Source organism: Scyliorhinus torazame, chromosome 16 (genome assembly GCF_047496885.1).
Source record: "Scyliorhinus torazame isolate Kashiwa2021f chromosome 16, sScyTor2.1, whole genome shotgun sequence".
NCBI classification, from domain to species: Eukaryota; Metazoa; Chordata; class Chondrichthyes; order Carcharhiniformes; family Scyliorhinidae; genus Scyliorhinus; species Scyliorhinus torazame.
Window position 1 is genome coordinate 7,955,740 of NC_092722.1, and position 15,342 is coordinate 7,971,081.

Consider the following 15,342-nt stretch of genomic DNA (forward strand, 5'->3'; position numbering starts at 1 on the left):
TCTCGGGATTTTGTTAGGCGGCTAAAACCCTGCGGGTGAAGGTGCTGCTGGGGCGGGGGCATGCTGGCTCTTCCGAACTGTATCAATTACTATTGTGTGGCAAATATTGCGATGGTCAGGAAGTAGGTAGTGGGGGAGGGGTCGGTTTGGGACCGGGTGGAGGCGGCGTCATGTAAAGACACATGTTTGGGGGCACTGTTAACGGCACCTCTGCCGCTCTCGCAGGAGGTTGGGGGAGAGGGGGGGGGGGGGCGCGCTTCCGATATGTTACAATCACCGGTTCGCTCCAGGGGGGGGGGGGGTCGGAGGTGGCAGCGGGCAAGGATCGAGAGATTTGGGGATCTCTTTACTGATGAGGGTTTCCCGAGCTTGGAGGAGGAGTTCGAGTTGCCGGGGGAATGGGTTCCGGTATCTGCAGGCGAGGGATTTTGTGCGGAGGCAGCTTTCGACCTTCCCGCACCTGCCGCACCAGGGGCTACAGGATAAGGTGGTGTCGAAAACAGGAGTAGGAGAGGGGAAGGTCTCAGAGATCTACAAGGAACCGATGGAGTGGGAGGGAGCCCCAATAGGGGAGGTGAAGAGAAAGTGGGAAGAGAAGAGCTGGGTGGGGAGTTGGAGGCTGTATTATGGGAGGAGGTCCTGAGGCGAATCGATGCATCCTCGCTGTGTGCCAGGCTCAGCCTGATACAGTTTAAGGTAGTCCACAGGGCGCACATGACTGTGACCTGGATGAGCGGTTCTTTGAGGGGGTGGAGGATAGGTGTGAACCATGTCCATATGTTTTGGGCATACCTGAGACTGAAGGGTTTCTGCCAGGGGTTTGATGACGTCATGTCAGAAGTATTGAAGCGGAGGGTGGTGCCGAGTCCAGAGGTGGTGGAGCTTTGGAGTGTTGGAAGATCTGGGAGCCCCAGGGGGTGAGAGAGATCGATGTCCTGGCCTTTGTCTCCCTGGTGGCCCAGAGACAGATCTTACTAGGATGGAGGGACTCGGAACGCCCAAAGTCGGGGGTTTGGGTTAGCGACATGGCCGGGTTTCTCAGACTCGATTAAATTAAATTTGCCTGGAGGAGATCGCTGCAGGGGTTTGCTCGGGGGGGGGGGCAGCCGTTCATCGACTCCTTTGAGACAGATTAAGCTGTCGGTGGGGGGGGGGTGGGGGGGTGGACACAAGGGCAGGAAAACCAACGGAAGGGGAGCTGGGAAGGTGGCACCGTCTGCATAAGCAATGTTGGCTGGGGTTTGTTGGTTATATTGTTTTGTTCCTGTTGAAATCTGATGTTTAAAATTGTTAAAATTTATAAATGCCTCAATAAAATATTTTCTAAAAAAAATGTGTTTGGATCAGTTAGTTTGACAACTGGGTCTTTGCTGTACAGAATGAGCAACATTTAAAAAAATACTAACAGGTCAGCTGCATGTCTTTTTAAAATATTGTTCATATAGAATAATGTATTTGGAAATATTACTTCTGTACATTAAATATAAATAAAAATCAATTGTATTATTCAGTTCCACACAATATTGACTGAAAATGTAGTAATCCGATCTAAAAGCTCAGACATTTACAGCACAGAAAGGAGTCCCATCGTATTCTAATCCCATTTTCCAGCACTTTGTCCATAAAGTTTTGTGCGATGGCGTTTCAAGAGCTCATCTAAATACTTCTTAAATGTTGCGAGGGTTCCCGCCTCTCTCACCCTTTCAGGCAGCGAGTCCCAGACTCCCACCACCCTCTGGGTAAAAAGGTCTTTCCTCACATCCCCTCTAAACCTCCTGTCCCTCACCTTAAATCTAATACCTCAGGTTAGAGACCCCTCTACCGAGGGGAAAAGTTTCTTCCTACCTGTCACACTACCTTGATGAGATTTGGGTTAGTCAGTATATAGAGTATACAATTTTTCTTGAGACTATTTACAAAGAGCTCATGAGGAGGGCTTGGCTTTCACGGTAAGCACTGTTGCTCTCGTGCAGCCCTTTAGTCATCTGACTCTTGGCACCATCCTTACATCGTCAACCTCATTGTCGCATTCTCCTTAACATGATCATTAACCCTTTACTTAGAATCCCTACAATAGAGAAGGAGGCCATTTGGCCCATTGAGTCTGCACTGAATTTTCCTATGTCCCCTTGCCCACCCTATCCCCGTAACCCAAACTGTACATCCCTGGATACTAAGGGCAATTTATCATGGCCAATCCACCGAACCTGCACATCTTTGGACTGTAGGAGGAAGCCGGAGCACCCGGAGGAAACCCACGCACACACGGGGAGGGCATACAAACTTCACACAGTCTCCCGAGGTCGGAATTGAACCTGGGTCCCCGCCGCGGAGGTAGTAGTGCTAACCACTGTGCCGCCCTAGTCTTTACTCTAAACGTCGCCACAGTCCCAGAGGATCATAGGCCGCTTTCCCCTTTTGAGGGGGGGGGGGGGGGGTAAGAGCTGACGGGTGGTGATTTAACCCGAGGGTCACCACACCTCAGACGAGGGGCAAGGTTGAGAAGGCGGAGCCTTCACGAATAACCTCAGCCGGTGCGGGGTTTGAACCCCCGCTGCTGGCCTCGGTCTGCATCACGAACCAGCCGTCCAGCCCACTGAGAACTCAACCCATTACGGTACATATGAATAAGAAATCTTACATGAATTACATGTAATCTGGATTGACTATTGGATTGCAAATGGGGTGGGAGCTGTTGAAATGGAGTTCCACCCTAAATTCCTGCCAACCTCCAGACAATCCAGTTGAGTTGTGCACTTCCCATCCCCAGGAAATTTGGCTTCTTTTTCAGACAAGCAACAGGTAACATGGTCAAAGAGTTAAATTCTAAAGAATTCCTTGAAGTTGTAGGAGAGAGAGAATGAGAAAGCTTGAAGAAGGTCTGACAGCTCAAGAGACTGCACCAATGAAATGAAGGGAGAGAAATGTACAAAAGGTCAAAGATGGAGGAAGTCACAGAGATGGTGAAGAGCGAGACCTCGGAGGCAACGGGACACGCCAATGAAGAGCAGCGAGAGCAGGAGAGATAATGGATGGGCGTGGGGTGTTAGCACAGGGTTCAATCTTCACTCCACAGCGAAGCACCAGAGATAAGGAATTTTCCCAAAACGAGGTAGAGAAAATACTCTGCTATATTTGCTCCGAACTTACCTTCTCGTGCCATTGGCGAATGACCAGGATTGACATATTCCTGTCCTAAAGAGACATTCGCTATCAGAGAGCCGTTTGCCAGATCCTCTCCTGTTAGGCATTGAATAAATGTATTGACGGTTACATTTCCTCAGGTTTTCAGAACGATGATCCACTTGCCATTTTGGATCTTCACCCCATCAGACCCAGAGTGCCTCTGGGGTTAAGTAATTTATATAAAAGTGAGTGGGCGCCTACCTCATGATTAGAGGGGGATATTTGGGTGTCACTGAGGGCAGAGTGGGGACCATTAGTGTATTAGTTCAACAAAATAGCTCCTACAAATTTACACCCTTATTTTGCTATTGGTAAGTTGTCACATGCAATAAATTTCAGCAGGAAAACTGTGGATATTCAACCTCAGTAACATCAGCTACTGGGGACAGAGACACATCAGGCCATTCAGCCCATTAAATCTGCAGTAGCTCATTCAAAGGGCAACCCAGTTACTCCCACTTTCCTCCCCCCCCCCCCCCCCCCCCCATAACCTCCCAACTTTTACCTCCAGTATTTATCCAGATCCCTTTTGAAGCTTGTTGTTGGAATCATTATCCAGCACCATTAGTGCATCTCAAATCCTGACCACTCAATATCTAAAGCTGCAGCCTTTCCTCATGTCATCTCCAGTTCTATTGCCAATGGCCTTAAATTTTACCATCGCCTGTTGCTGAGGGTGTTCTGTTGTACTGTATTACAGTATATGCTTACCCCTGGCCCCTTGTGGTCAGGTGTGTTCTGCAACCACCCAAAGACAGGGCAAACATTTTGACAGATAACAGACTTGGCATAATCGAGTCCTGCCCAAGTGTACCAACAGGCTGGGCCCTGGTCCTGCCCCAAACTCAGAATTCTCATGCCCGAAAAGTCAACCCGCTCAGATTCTGTAATAGATGCTCACAAAACTCCCAAAGGTTCAGAATATTTTACTATGATCCACTATCCAGAGTTTGCCAATGATAGTTCATAAAACTGCAATGGAATCTCAATGCTTTATTTGAACAGAGAAAAATCAAATCAAAAGCACATCGCACTGGTTACATGTAGCATAGATTTACCAACCCCAAGGGGCAAGACTCAAGATGGGATTAATCTCCTGGAGACTGTCGGAGATCTCTCGAATCTGTCAAACTCTCAATTGCTCCAAAAGCAGGTCTATAAACTAAAAATACACTGAAAGATACGTACAGATGCAAAACTGTGTTTCTTTTCCCAAAAAGCTAATTGATAGATCCGATAACCGGCTTAATTAAACCATTCCAGCCAACATGGGTGTAATACTGGAGAGTAATTAATGTGCAGGCTCTGTCTGGAGCTCTGGCATCAAGAGCCAGTATGAAGTGTGCTCTGGGCATTTACTTCCACAGCAAGTTATGGGGAGACAGGCTGGGAATTTTCACAGACTGACGAGAATTCCCCATCCTCCCACATCCCTCCCCATTTAAAAAAATAATTAACTAAGAGTCCCCAATTCATTTTTTCCAATTAAGGGGCAATTTAGCGTGGCCAATCCACCTACCCTGCACATCTTTGGGTTGTGGGGGTGAAACCCACGCAGACATGGGGAGAATGTGCAAACTCCACACGGTCAGTGACCCAGAGCCGGGATCGAACCCGGGACCTCGGCACCATGAGGCAGCAGTGCTAACCACTGCGCCACCATGCGGCCGCCCCTCCCCCTCCCTCCCTCTCTCCACTCCCCCTCCCTCCCTCCCCCTCCCCCCTCTCCACTCCCCCTCCCCCCTCCCCCTCCCTATTGAAGTTCAAGGGGAAAAACATTTCAGCCCCCAAAGATCATTGGACTCACTTAAACCTCAGTTAAATCTTCCTTTTACACAATGCATGTAAGCTCCTGATGTCTGTAAAACTACCAATAATCACAATTGGAATAATTAAGGTATCTTGGGGGAGTAATTGTAGGTTTTTTATTGGACACTCGAGGAAATAGAACTGCTCAAAATGGCTGGCAGAAGCCAATTGCGTCGGCTCTTCCACGTTCAGCCACCAGGTCGCAGTGCTGAGCCACATTCAGGATTACAGAGACTGCCAGCACAGTTCGGAGAGGATTTTTCAATGAGAGATCAAGGGCGTTACCCCAGCAACTGTGCAGTCTTCAGATTTCACATCTGATGACATGCCAGGAGTCTCTGGAAATCTGTTTGAAAGCGGAGAGAGTTGTGGAGACATTAGACTTGAAGTTCCTTTTGCGAAATAGTACCCAGAGTACAATTGGGCCACCTCATTCACAGTGAACATAGAATTTACAGTGCGAAGGAGGCCATTCGGCCCATCGAGTCTGCACCAACCCTTGGAAAGAGCACCCTACCTAAGCCCACACCTCCACCCTATCCCCACACCTCCACCCTATCCCTGTAAGCCCACCTAACCTTTTTTTGGACACTAAGGGCAATTTAGCATAGCCAATCCACCTAACCGGGACTGTGGGAGGAAACCGGACAGACAGTGACTCAATCAGGGAATTGAACCTGGGACGCTAGAGCTGCGAAGCAACTGTGCTACCCAAAACAACATTCCCCCTGAAGTTCTTCTACACACTATTCAGGGATGCATGATCTTTTTTCCTAATTTTTCTCCCAAAGGCAGTCTCAGCCTTTCAGGGTCCCATTCTTAACGAAACAATTGCTATTGTATTAGTGACCTTAGAAAGAGATGTTTTATTTTGCAGGGGGCGGAGAGGAGGTGATGATACATTTAATATGTGGACAAGTCCCTCCTTTTTAAGTCATCAAAACGATCCATTTCATTGGAGTTACTGATGGATCATTAATAGATCTAGAGATTTTAAAAAAGAATTTAAGAGTACCCAACTATTTTTTTCCCCCCCAATTAAGGGGCAATTTATCTTGGCCAATCATCCCCTTAGCCCGCACATCATTGGGTTGTGGGGGTGAGACCCACGCAGACACAGGAGAATGTGCAAACTCCACACTGACAGTGACCCAGGGCCGGGATCGAACCCGGGTCCTCAGTGCTGTAGGCAGCAGTGCTAACCACTTCGCCACCGTGCATCTAGAGATGAAGATGTAGAACAGCACCTTCAAGGAGCTAAAAATCACCCCTGACCTCAAAAAGTGATCTTGTCCTTTAATTTACAAAGATTTTTGAAATGGCAATAGCGCCCGTCATCACTCACTTGAAGGTAGCTGACCCCCATGTCGGGTTAAATATCCTGCAGTTCTGCTCACTGAAACCACTCACTTAATACAGAAATATTTAACTACTGAAGCGCAAGTTTCACCGCACTCTGTAACCTGGGGCAGTCATGACCCCAATCGTTCCTCCATTAATGCACATTTTTATCCCAGAGCTCCACCTTCACTGTAGGTGCACCTTCGCCACAGACAGCAGCGATTCAAGGCGGCTCACCACCATCTAGAGGGCAATTAGGGATGGGTAATAAATATTAACCGTGCCAATGTTCTCATCTCATGAATGAATCAAAAAATATGGGGCAGCATGGTAGCAGAGTGGGTAGCACAGTTGCATCACAGCTCCAGGGTCCCAGGTCCGATTTCCGGCTTGGGTCACTGTCTGTGCGGAGTCTGCACGTTCTCCCCGTGTGTGCGTGGGTTTCCTCCGGGTGCTCCGGTTTCCTACCACAGTCCAAAGATGTGCGGGTTAGGTGGATTGGCCGTGATAAATTGCCCTTACGTGTCCAAAAAGGTTAGGAGGGGTTACTAGGTTACAGGGATAGGGTGGCGCAGTGGGCTTAAGTAGGGTGCTCTTTCCAAGGACTGGTGCAGATTTGATGGGCCGAATGGCCTTCTTCTGCAGGGTAGATTCTATGATTCCATATGAGGCTTGGATAGTTTTATCCATCAGGTCAGTTAAGGTTACAGAAAAAGCAATTTAAAATATGAAGGAACAAAACTACACCGTGGTACACAGCAGACAACATCTACAAGATGCTCTGCAGCAAGCAATGCACTAAAACACCTTCGTCACACCCTCGGCTATCTAGAAGGATAAGAGCAGCAGACACATGAGGAGGGGGATATACCACCAGCAAGTTCTCTTACAAGCCACACACTAGTTTGACGTTTCAAAAATATATTTATTCTTGGGATGGGCATCACTAGTAATTAACGTCCGTCTCGAATTGCCCTGAAGACTCGGTAATATATCAGAGTTCCTTCATTGTGGCGGGGTCAAAATCCTGAAACGCCCTCCCTAATAGCACTGTGGGTGTATCGACATCACGGGGACTGCAGCGGTTCAAGGAGGAAGCTCACCACCACCTCCTCAAGGGCAATTAGGGATGGGCAATAAATGCTGGCCTAACCAGCGACACCCTTGTTCTGTGAACGAACAAAACATTATCTTGGTATCGCGACTGCAGAACAGCAATAATTAGGTTTAAATAAAAGCCATCAGACATCATGATCGCGGGTGAGACAGACGTTTTATTATTCATTCAATTAGTCCCCAAGACTTGAAAATATTATTCAAAATCCACAGCAAATTCATTTCCCTGGTTCTAAACTTGCCTTAAGTTGCTAATATTCAAAATTACACAAGTTTCTGTTTGTTTAAAATATCTACTCTCGTGGAATGTTAGTTATTTTACTAAAGTGTTTCACTGTCAAACTATTTATAGATCACGCATTGTACGAGGAAGAGGAGACATTTCCACCGTGACCGGTCCAGTTTGTGTGAATGAAAGTGCCCGGGTTACACAGCAGTTCATACGTATGGGCACCAAAGTAATCCCTCTGCGCCTGTGGGCAAAAGAACATTTATATTAGCGGGCCCCATGGAGCCAAACAAGTTTGATCCTTAACCTCCCCTAAGCAGTTTAAATGGAACTCTAAACCAACCCCCACGTGGTTCAGTGAATGAGTTTTCGTTGCTAAGATACCGGTTTAAGACTGGTTGAACACCGCCTCCTTGGCTACTGGGGAAGGCTGAATTTTGGTAATGCCACATCGAGAGAGGGGGGAGCACTCCTCATACATGAAGGAGTCTGCAGGCTCTCCCCCGTGACAGCGTGGGTTTCCTCCGGGTGCTCCGGCTTCCTCCCATAAGTCCCGAAAGATGTGCTGTTTATAGGATTAGGGGCTGTTTAGCACAGGGCTAAAAATCGCTGGCTTTGAAAGCAGACCAAGGCAGGCTAGCAGCACGGTTCAATTCCCGTAACAGCCTCCCCAAACAGGCGCCGGAATGTGGCGACTAGGGGCTTTTCACAGTAACTTCATTGAAGCCTACTTGTGACAATAAGCGATTCATTTCATTTCATTTGGACATTCTGAATTCTCCCTCTGTCTACCCAAACAGGCACCGGAATGTGGCGACTAGGGGCTTTAATGTAAACCTACTTGCGACACTAATAAAGATTATTAGTGGCAGTGCCGGTGACGACAAGACCAGAAATGACCTTGCTGTCAGCTGTAATGAAGCACAGATTGGGAAAAACCAAGTCCTTTCTTTCAGAGAAATCTGCAACTATCTTGTAGCATCGACATTTATAATGTGCTGAAATATCAGATGCCAAAAAATATCAGAAGACTAGGCAATTTAATTAGTGAATGTTGAGCTCAATAATTTTAGACCATGACCCTTCTCCTCCATTTTGACCCATATTTTAATCAAAGGTACTTTTTGTCCCAATGTAACCCCCCCCCCGAACTGATTAGGGATGGGCAATAAATGCTGGCCTCGCCAGCAAGGCCCAGATCCCGTGAATTAATTCCAAAAACAAATCTGACCCTCGTAATATATTCCTTACACAGAAACGTAGCTACGTTTGAAGATTCACCTATTAGTCACTCACTCTTTTTGGAATGCGATGCACAATTTGAAAGATGAAGCCATAGTTTAATGGATAATAACCCCCGTTTACAGCTGGTAGCTCTAAACTACTGACGGCAGAAGTCAAAATAATTGACGGAGCAAATTTAACCATCCGCTTGGAAGTTGGAAAGAACATCATTTTAAAAAGATTTTCCAATCAAGGGGCAATCCACCACCCCTGCACATCTTTGGGTTGTGGGGGTGAGACCCACGTAGATACGGGGAGAATGTGCAAACTCCACATGGACAGTGGGCCGGGGGCGGGACCGATCCCGGGTCCTCGGCGCCGTAAGTCAGCAGTGCTAACCACTGCGCCACCGGAAAAGATCTTAACCGGACCCCTATTGGGTTAAAGTTCTGTTTCAAATATCAACCCTCTCTCCTCGGACAGCCGAGCGAGCTTCAAAAGGAGAATAAAATCTTAAAATTGACGCAAAATACTGCGGCTGCTGGAGATCGGAAATAAAAACAGAAAATGCTGGATAAGCTCAGCAGGTCTGGCAGCGTCTGTGGAGAGAGAAACAGAGTTAATGTCAAATCCAATAGGACTCTACTGCAGAACCACTTTGGCCTGTCTTCTATTCCAAGATGTGGAGATGCCGGCGTTGGACTGGGAGTGAGCACAGTACGAAGTCTTACAACACCAGGTTAAAGTCCAAAGGGTTTGTTTCGATGTCACTAGCTTTCGGAGCGCTGCTCCTTCCTCAGGTGAATGAAGAGGTATGTTCCAGAAACATGTATATAGACAGATTCAAAGATGCCAGACAATGCTTGGAATGCGAGCATTAGCAGGTGATTAAATCTTTACAGATCCAGAGATGGGGTAACCCCAGGTTAAAGAGGTGTGAATTGTCTCAAGCCAGGACAGTTGGTAGGGATTTCGCAGGCCAGATGGTGGGGGATGAATGTAATGCGACATGAATCACGGGTCCCGGTTGAGGCCGCACTCATGTGTGCGGAACTTGGCTATAAGCTTCTGCTCGGCGATTCTGCGTTGTCGCGCGTCCTGAAGGCCGCCTTGGAGAACGCTTACCCGGAGATCAGAGGCTGAATGCCCTTGACTGCATTGTGTTCCCCGACTGCAAGGGAACATTCCCTGGCCTGGTGATTGTTGCGCGATGTCCGTTCATTCGTTGTCGCAGCGTCTGCATGGTCTTGCCAATGTACCACGCATTCCGAGCATTATCTGGCATCTTTGAATTTGTCTATCTATATATAAAATAGTCTGCACCGGCTCTTGGAAAGAGCACCCTATCCGAGGCCCACACCTCCACCCTATCCCATAACCCAGTAACCCCACCCAACACTAAGGGCAATTTTGGACACCAAGGGCAATTTATCATGGCCAATCCACCTAACCTGCACATCTTTGGACTGTGGGAGGAAACCGGAGCGCCCGGAGAAAACCCACGCACACACTGGGAGGACGTGCAGACTCCGCACGGACAGTGACCCAAGCCGGAATCAAACCTGGGACCCTGGAGCTGTGAAGCAATTGTGCTATCCACAATGCTACCGTGCTGCCCCAATTCACCCGAGGAAGGAGCAGCGCTCCGAAAGCTAGTGACATCGAAACAAACCTGTTGGACTTTAACCTGGTGTTGTAAGACTTCGTACTATTCTATTCCAAAGGAGAGTAGTGTTGGACTCAAACATTAACCGTGTATCTCTCTCCACCGATGTTGCCAAACCTGCGGAGTTTATTCAGCATTTTCGGTTTTGAATGGGGACAGAAATCTTGGTGAAGAGCAGTTATGGAGAAATCTCAGCAAGCGGTTTGTTCTCAGTTAGAGGGCATGAAAAAAAATTAAGCTGAAGGGGAGAGTTGATAAACACCATACATCTTGTTGCTTCTTTACCTGTATAAGATTTGCTGGGCAGCATCTTATGCCTGTAACCGTCATAGAAGGACAGAGCTGTACTGAAGCAGGGCATTGGAATGCCCATCTGCACACCAGTGCTAACTACACAGCGCCAGGACTCCTGCAGACAGAATATTCAGTGTTAATCTGGCAAAAATCCTTGCAGCGTGATTTGGATAGGCACTGGGGGAGGATTGTCGTTATTCTCTGAAAATTTTGTTCAAGAAGAGAGGGAATGAAAGAACGAGAGAGAGAGAGTGAGAGAGTTGGGGGCGGGAGGAATTTTACAAAACCTTTGGGCGTTGTATCGAAGGAAGGATGTGCTGGCCTTGGAAAGGGTCCAGAATGATCCCCTGGAATGAAGAGCTTGTCATATGAGGAATGGTTGAGGACTCTGGATCTGTTGGAGTTTAGAAGGATGACGGGGGAATCTTACAGGATACTGCGAGGCCTGGATAGAGTGGACGTGGAGAGGATGTTTCCACTTGTTGGAAAAACTAGAACCAGAGGACACAGCCTCAGACTAAAGGGACGATCCTTTAAAACAGAGATGGGGAGGAATTTCTTCAGCCAGAGGGCAGTGAATCTGTGGAACTCTTTGCCGCAGAAGGCTGTGGAGGCCAAATCACTGAGTGTCTTTAAGGCAGAGATAGATACGTTCTTGATTAATAAGGGGATCAGGGGTTATGGGGAGAATGTAGGAGAATGGGGATGAGAAAATATCAGCCATGATTGAATGGCGGAGCAGACTCGATGGGCCGAGTGGCCTAATTCTGCTCCTATGTCTTATGGTCTTAAAATACTTTGAGATGCTGGAAATATTCCGCAGCTGTGTCAGAAACTGTGGCGAGAGTTGGAGAGTCAACGGTCGACAGCCAGCAGAGACGAGACATTAACTCTTTCACTCCCGCTGGGCTTCCGGTGACGGCGGGCGGGAGGCAGCTGCACAATGGAGGCTCCCGTTCGGGAACGGCATTTTCGGGGCTTTAAGCCCAGTCCCAGGGTCCACGGAGGCGGCAAAAGCAGGGAGAAGGCACAGAGGAGGCACAATAAAGAAAAATGTCGAGGGTGAGCAAAAGAACGGCCGTAAAATAAAAGGTCCGTCGGGGAGTGGAAAGGTCACCGCGGGGTCACCAAAGAAAATGGAGGTCGCATTGCTTACGGCTGAAGAAATAACTAAGGTGATGGCTGCGGAATTCGAAAGGCAGTTTACAAAATGCATGGAGACGGTGAGGAAGGAGATGAGGGAGGTTTTGAGTGCGCTGGTGGAGGAGGCGATTTCCCCGGTGATGACGGCGGAGGCGAGCGCAGTGGCGGAGGTGCAAGAGCAAGGGGAGGCACTGAAGGAAGTGGAGGAGACGTTATTGCAGCACGGTGATCAACTTACCTCGATGGGCAGCAAATCACACCCATATGTTCTGGGCATGCCCAGCGCTGGAGGAATTTTGGAAGGGCGTAGCGAGGACGGTGTCGAGGGTGGTAGGATCCAGGGTCAAACCGGGCTGGGGGCTTGCAATATTTGGGGTGGCAGAGGAGCCGGGAGTGCAGGAGGCGAAAGAGGCCGGAATTCTGGCCTTTGCGTCCCTGGTAGCCCGGCGAAGGATTCTCCTTCAGTGGAAAGATACGAGGCCCCCAAGCGTGGAATCCTGGATCAGCGATATGGCAGGGTTCATTAAATTGGAGAGGGTGAAATTCGCCTTGAGAGGGTCGGTACAAGGGTTCTTCAGGCGGTGGCAACCGTTCTTAGACTTTCTGGCAGAACGATAGACATTGGTCAATGGCAGCAGCAGCTCGGGGTGGGGGGGGGGGGGGGCTTTATTTTTGTTTATGGTATTTACCATGGAGGGTCTGTATACACCTGTTGTGTTAAGTTGGGGGTGTTATGTTAATTTATTATTTATGTACGGGGGGGGTTGCTTTTTTAGGTTGTGTTTTGTACTTAACCCTGTTGGGTTCTTTTTTCTTTCTCATTTTGTTATTGATATTTTATGAAAACCTTTAATATAAATTATTTTTTTAAAAACTTACCCTCGATGGGGAAGGAGATGCAGAAGGTGATGGACATTAACAAGGATCTGCGAGGAAAAATGGAAGACCTGGAAAACAGATCCAGGCGACAGAACTTGAGGATTGTGGGGCTGCCCGAAGGAGTTGAAGGACCGAGATCGACTGAGTATTTTGCCGCGATGCTGGCAAAACTATTGGGGGAGGGGGAGGATCCCTCCCGATATGAACTGGATCGGGCTCATCGGTCGTGGAGGCCTGTACCAAAGGCGAGTGAGCCGCCAAGAGCAGTGACTCTGTGCTTCCGTAGGTAGTGTGAAGGAGATGGTCCTGAGCTGGGCCAAGCAGAAGCGGGTGGTGCAGTGGGCTGGAGCTGGTATACGTGTATACCAGGACTTTACGGTGGAGCTGGAAAGGAGGCGGGCTGCCTTCAACCGGGTGAAGAGGGCACTGTACATTAGCAAGGTGCGGTGCGGCATTGTATATCCAGCGAAGCTGAGGGTGACTTAAGCTCAGGGACTTTTATTTTGGAACGGCGGAAGAGTTTGCGAAGGCAGAAGGACTGTGGCAGAATTGAGAAATGGTCATGCACTGATGTAGCCTCATGACTGTATTTTCTTCTTTTTTGTTTCACTGCGCGCGGGTGTAGGGGCTAAAGGAGCCAATGTTGTATATATTTGGACAAGGGAAGGGATGGGACTTTCACTCGAAATGAGGGCTCTTTGGGGTGTAGGTGGATATGCGGGGTTTGGATGGCGTTGAGTGTGTGTGTGTGTGTGTGGGGGGGGGGGGGGGGGGGGGGGGGGGGAAAGAGTGGACTCTATAGGTCAATGGTGACCATGGGCGGTCCCGGACTCCTTTTTCTTTTTCTTCTTTGTTTTTTGTTGCCACCGTGGGAGGGTTTGGTTTATTGGATGCATATATTGACAGGTGGGCCGTTGTTTGGGGTGGTGGGAGGATGGGATCGTTGGTATTGTTAAGGGGATTGATTTTGTATTTGTTACCGTCGACTGTTTGTGGGTGGGGTGTAAACCTTGAAGGAAAATGTGAAAATGGAGAATAAAAACATTTTTTTTTTTTTTTTTAAAAACTCTTTCACTCCCAACAGATGCTGTCGGGCCTGCTGAGTGTTTCAAGAATTTTGTCTGCATGACATTTTTTTGACAACCTGTGACTGCTGTGAACACAAGTGGCTCAGTCTCCAAAGTGTGACCGGAGCCCAAATCCAGAACCAAACGGGCCTGGAGAAGACAGACTCACTGGAATATTCGGAAGCCTGTTCGAGGCATGGCATCCCGTTTTCACTTTGTGCGAAGGGAAAATCATTTCACATGAAGGACTTCCCTCGTGCAAGAGAATTAGTGTAACAGCCCGTCACACTGAAGCATGACGGATGCGTCTCAAAATTAGACACCAATAGATCACTTGACGTTGCCCACAGTAACGGAGATGCTGGTTTATAGTGGGGGGGGTTTGCTTTTTTAAGATTGTGTTTTGTACTTAACCCAGTTGGGTTCTTTTTTCTTTCTCATTTTGTTATTGATATTTTATGAAAACCTTTAATAAAAATTATTGAAAAAAAGAAAAAACTTACCCGCGATGGGGAAGGAGATGCGGAAGGTGATGGACACTAACAAGGATCGGCAAGGAAAAATGGAAGACCTGGAAAATAGATCCAGGCGACAGAATGAGGATTGTGGGGCTGCCCGAAGGAGTTGAAGGACCGAGGCCGACTGAGTATTTTGCCGCGATGCTGGCAAAACTATTGGGGGAGGGAGAGGATCCCTCCCGATATGAACTGGATCGGGATCATCTGTCGTGGAGGCCTGTACCAAAGGCGAGTGAGCCGCCAAGGGCAGTGACTCTGTGCCCCATTTAAGATGGAGATGGGGAGGAATTTCTTCTCTCAGGCTGTTCGTCCATAGAATTCTGTCCCTCAGAGAGCAGGGAAGGCTGGGTCATTGAATATATTCAAGGCTGCGGTCAATACATTTCTGTTTAGGCAAGGGAGTCAAAGGTTATGGGGGGCAGACAAAAATGTGGGTTGAGGTCACAATCAGATTAGCCATGATCGTATTGAATGGTGGAGCAGGCTCGTGGGGCAGAGTGGCCGCCTCCTGCTACTACTTCTCACGTTCTTATTGCCACAACGATTTTGATAAATGATTCTATAATATTTACAACTATTTCAGTTCAGTGCGTGCAAATACCTGACAATCTTGAACAGCCTTCGTGAAGAATTGATCCAGAAGCAGGTTGTGCAGTTCCGGATTCGTATCAAAAGCATCTTTAATTTTTCCCAGGAAGACACTGAAGAAAGAAAAACAACTTTTACAGATATTTTCCTGCGAGTGTTTTTTATTTTAAAAACTCGCCTAAAACTGGCCTGCAAATATTATCCTGTTACCCAGGAACCCGAGACCCTAACTTCAAAACAGTACCAGCTTCCCAAAGACAAACCGCACAACAGCTGCAGGAA

At 48.1% G+C, this 15,342-nt stretch overlaps 1 protein-coding gene across 1 annotated transcript in view; it reads right to left on the reverse strand.

The window, feature by feature from the left end:
• Positions 1–7,590: 7,590 nt before the first annotated feature.
• The window catches only part of pgd (phosphogluconate dehydrogenase), a 34,990-nt gene continuing 27,238 nt past the window's right edge, over positions 7,591–15,342 (reverse strand). The window contains 4 exon segments of the mRNA XM_072477873.1: positions 7,591–7,925; positions 10,857–10,874; positions 10,876–10,980; positions 15,074–15,173. Of these exon segments, the coding sequence (XP_072333974.1) occupies positions 7,806–7,925; positions 10,857–10,874; positions 10,876–10,980; positions 15,074–15,173 (343 nt within the window). The 3' untranslated portion in view covers positions 7,591–7,805.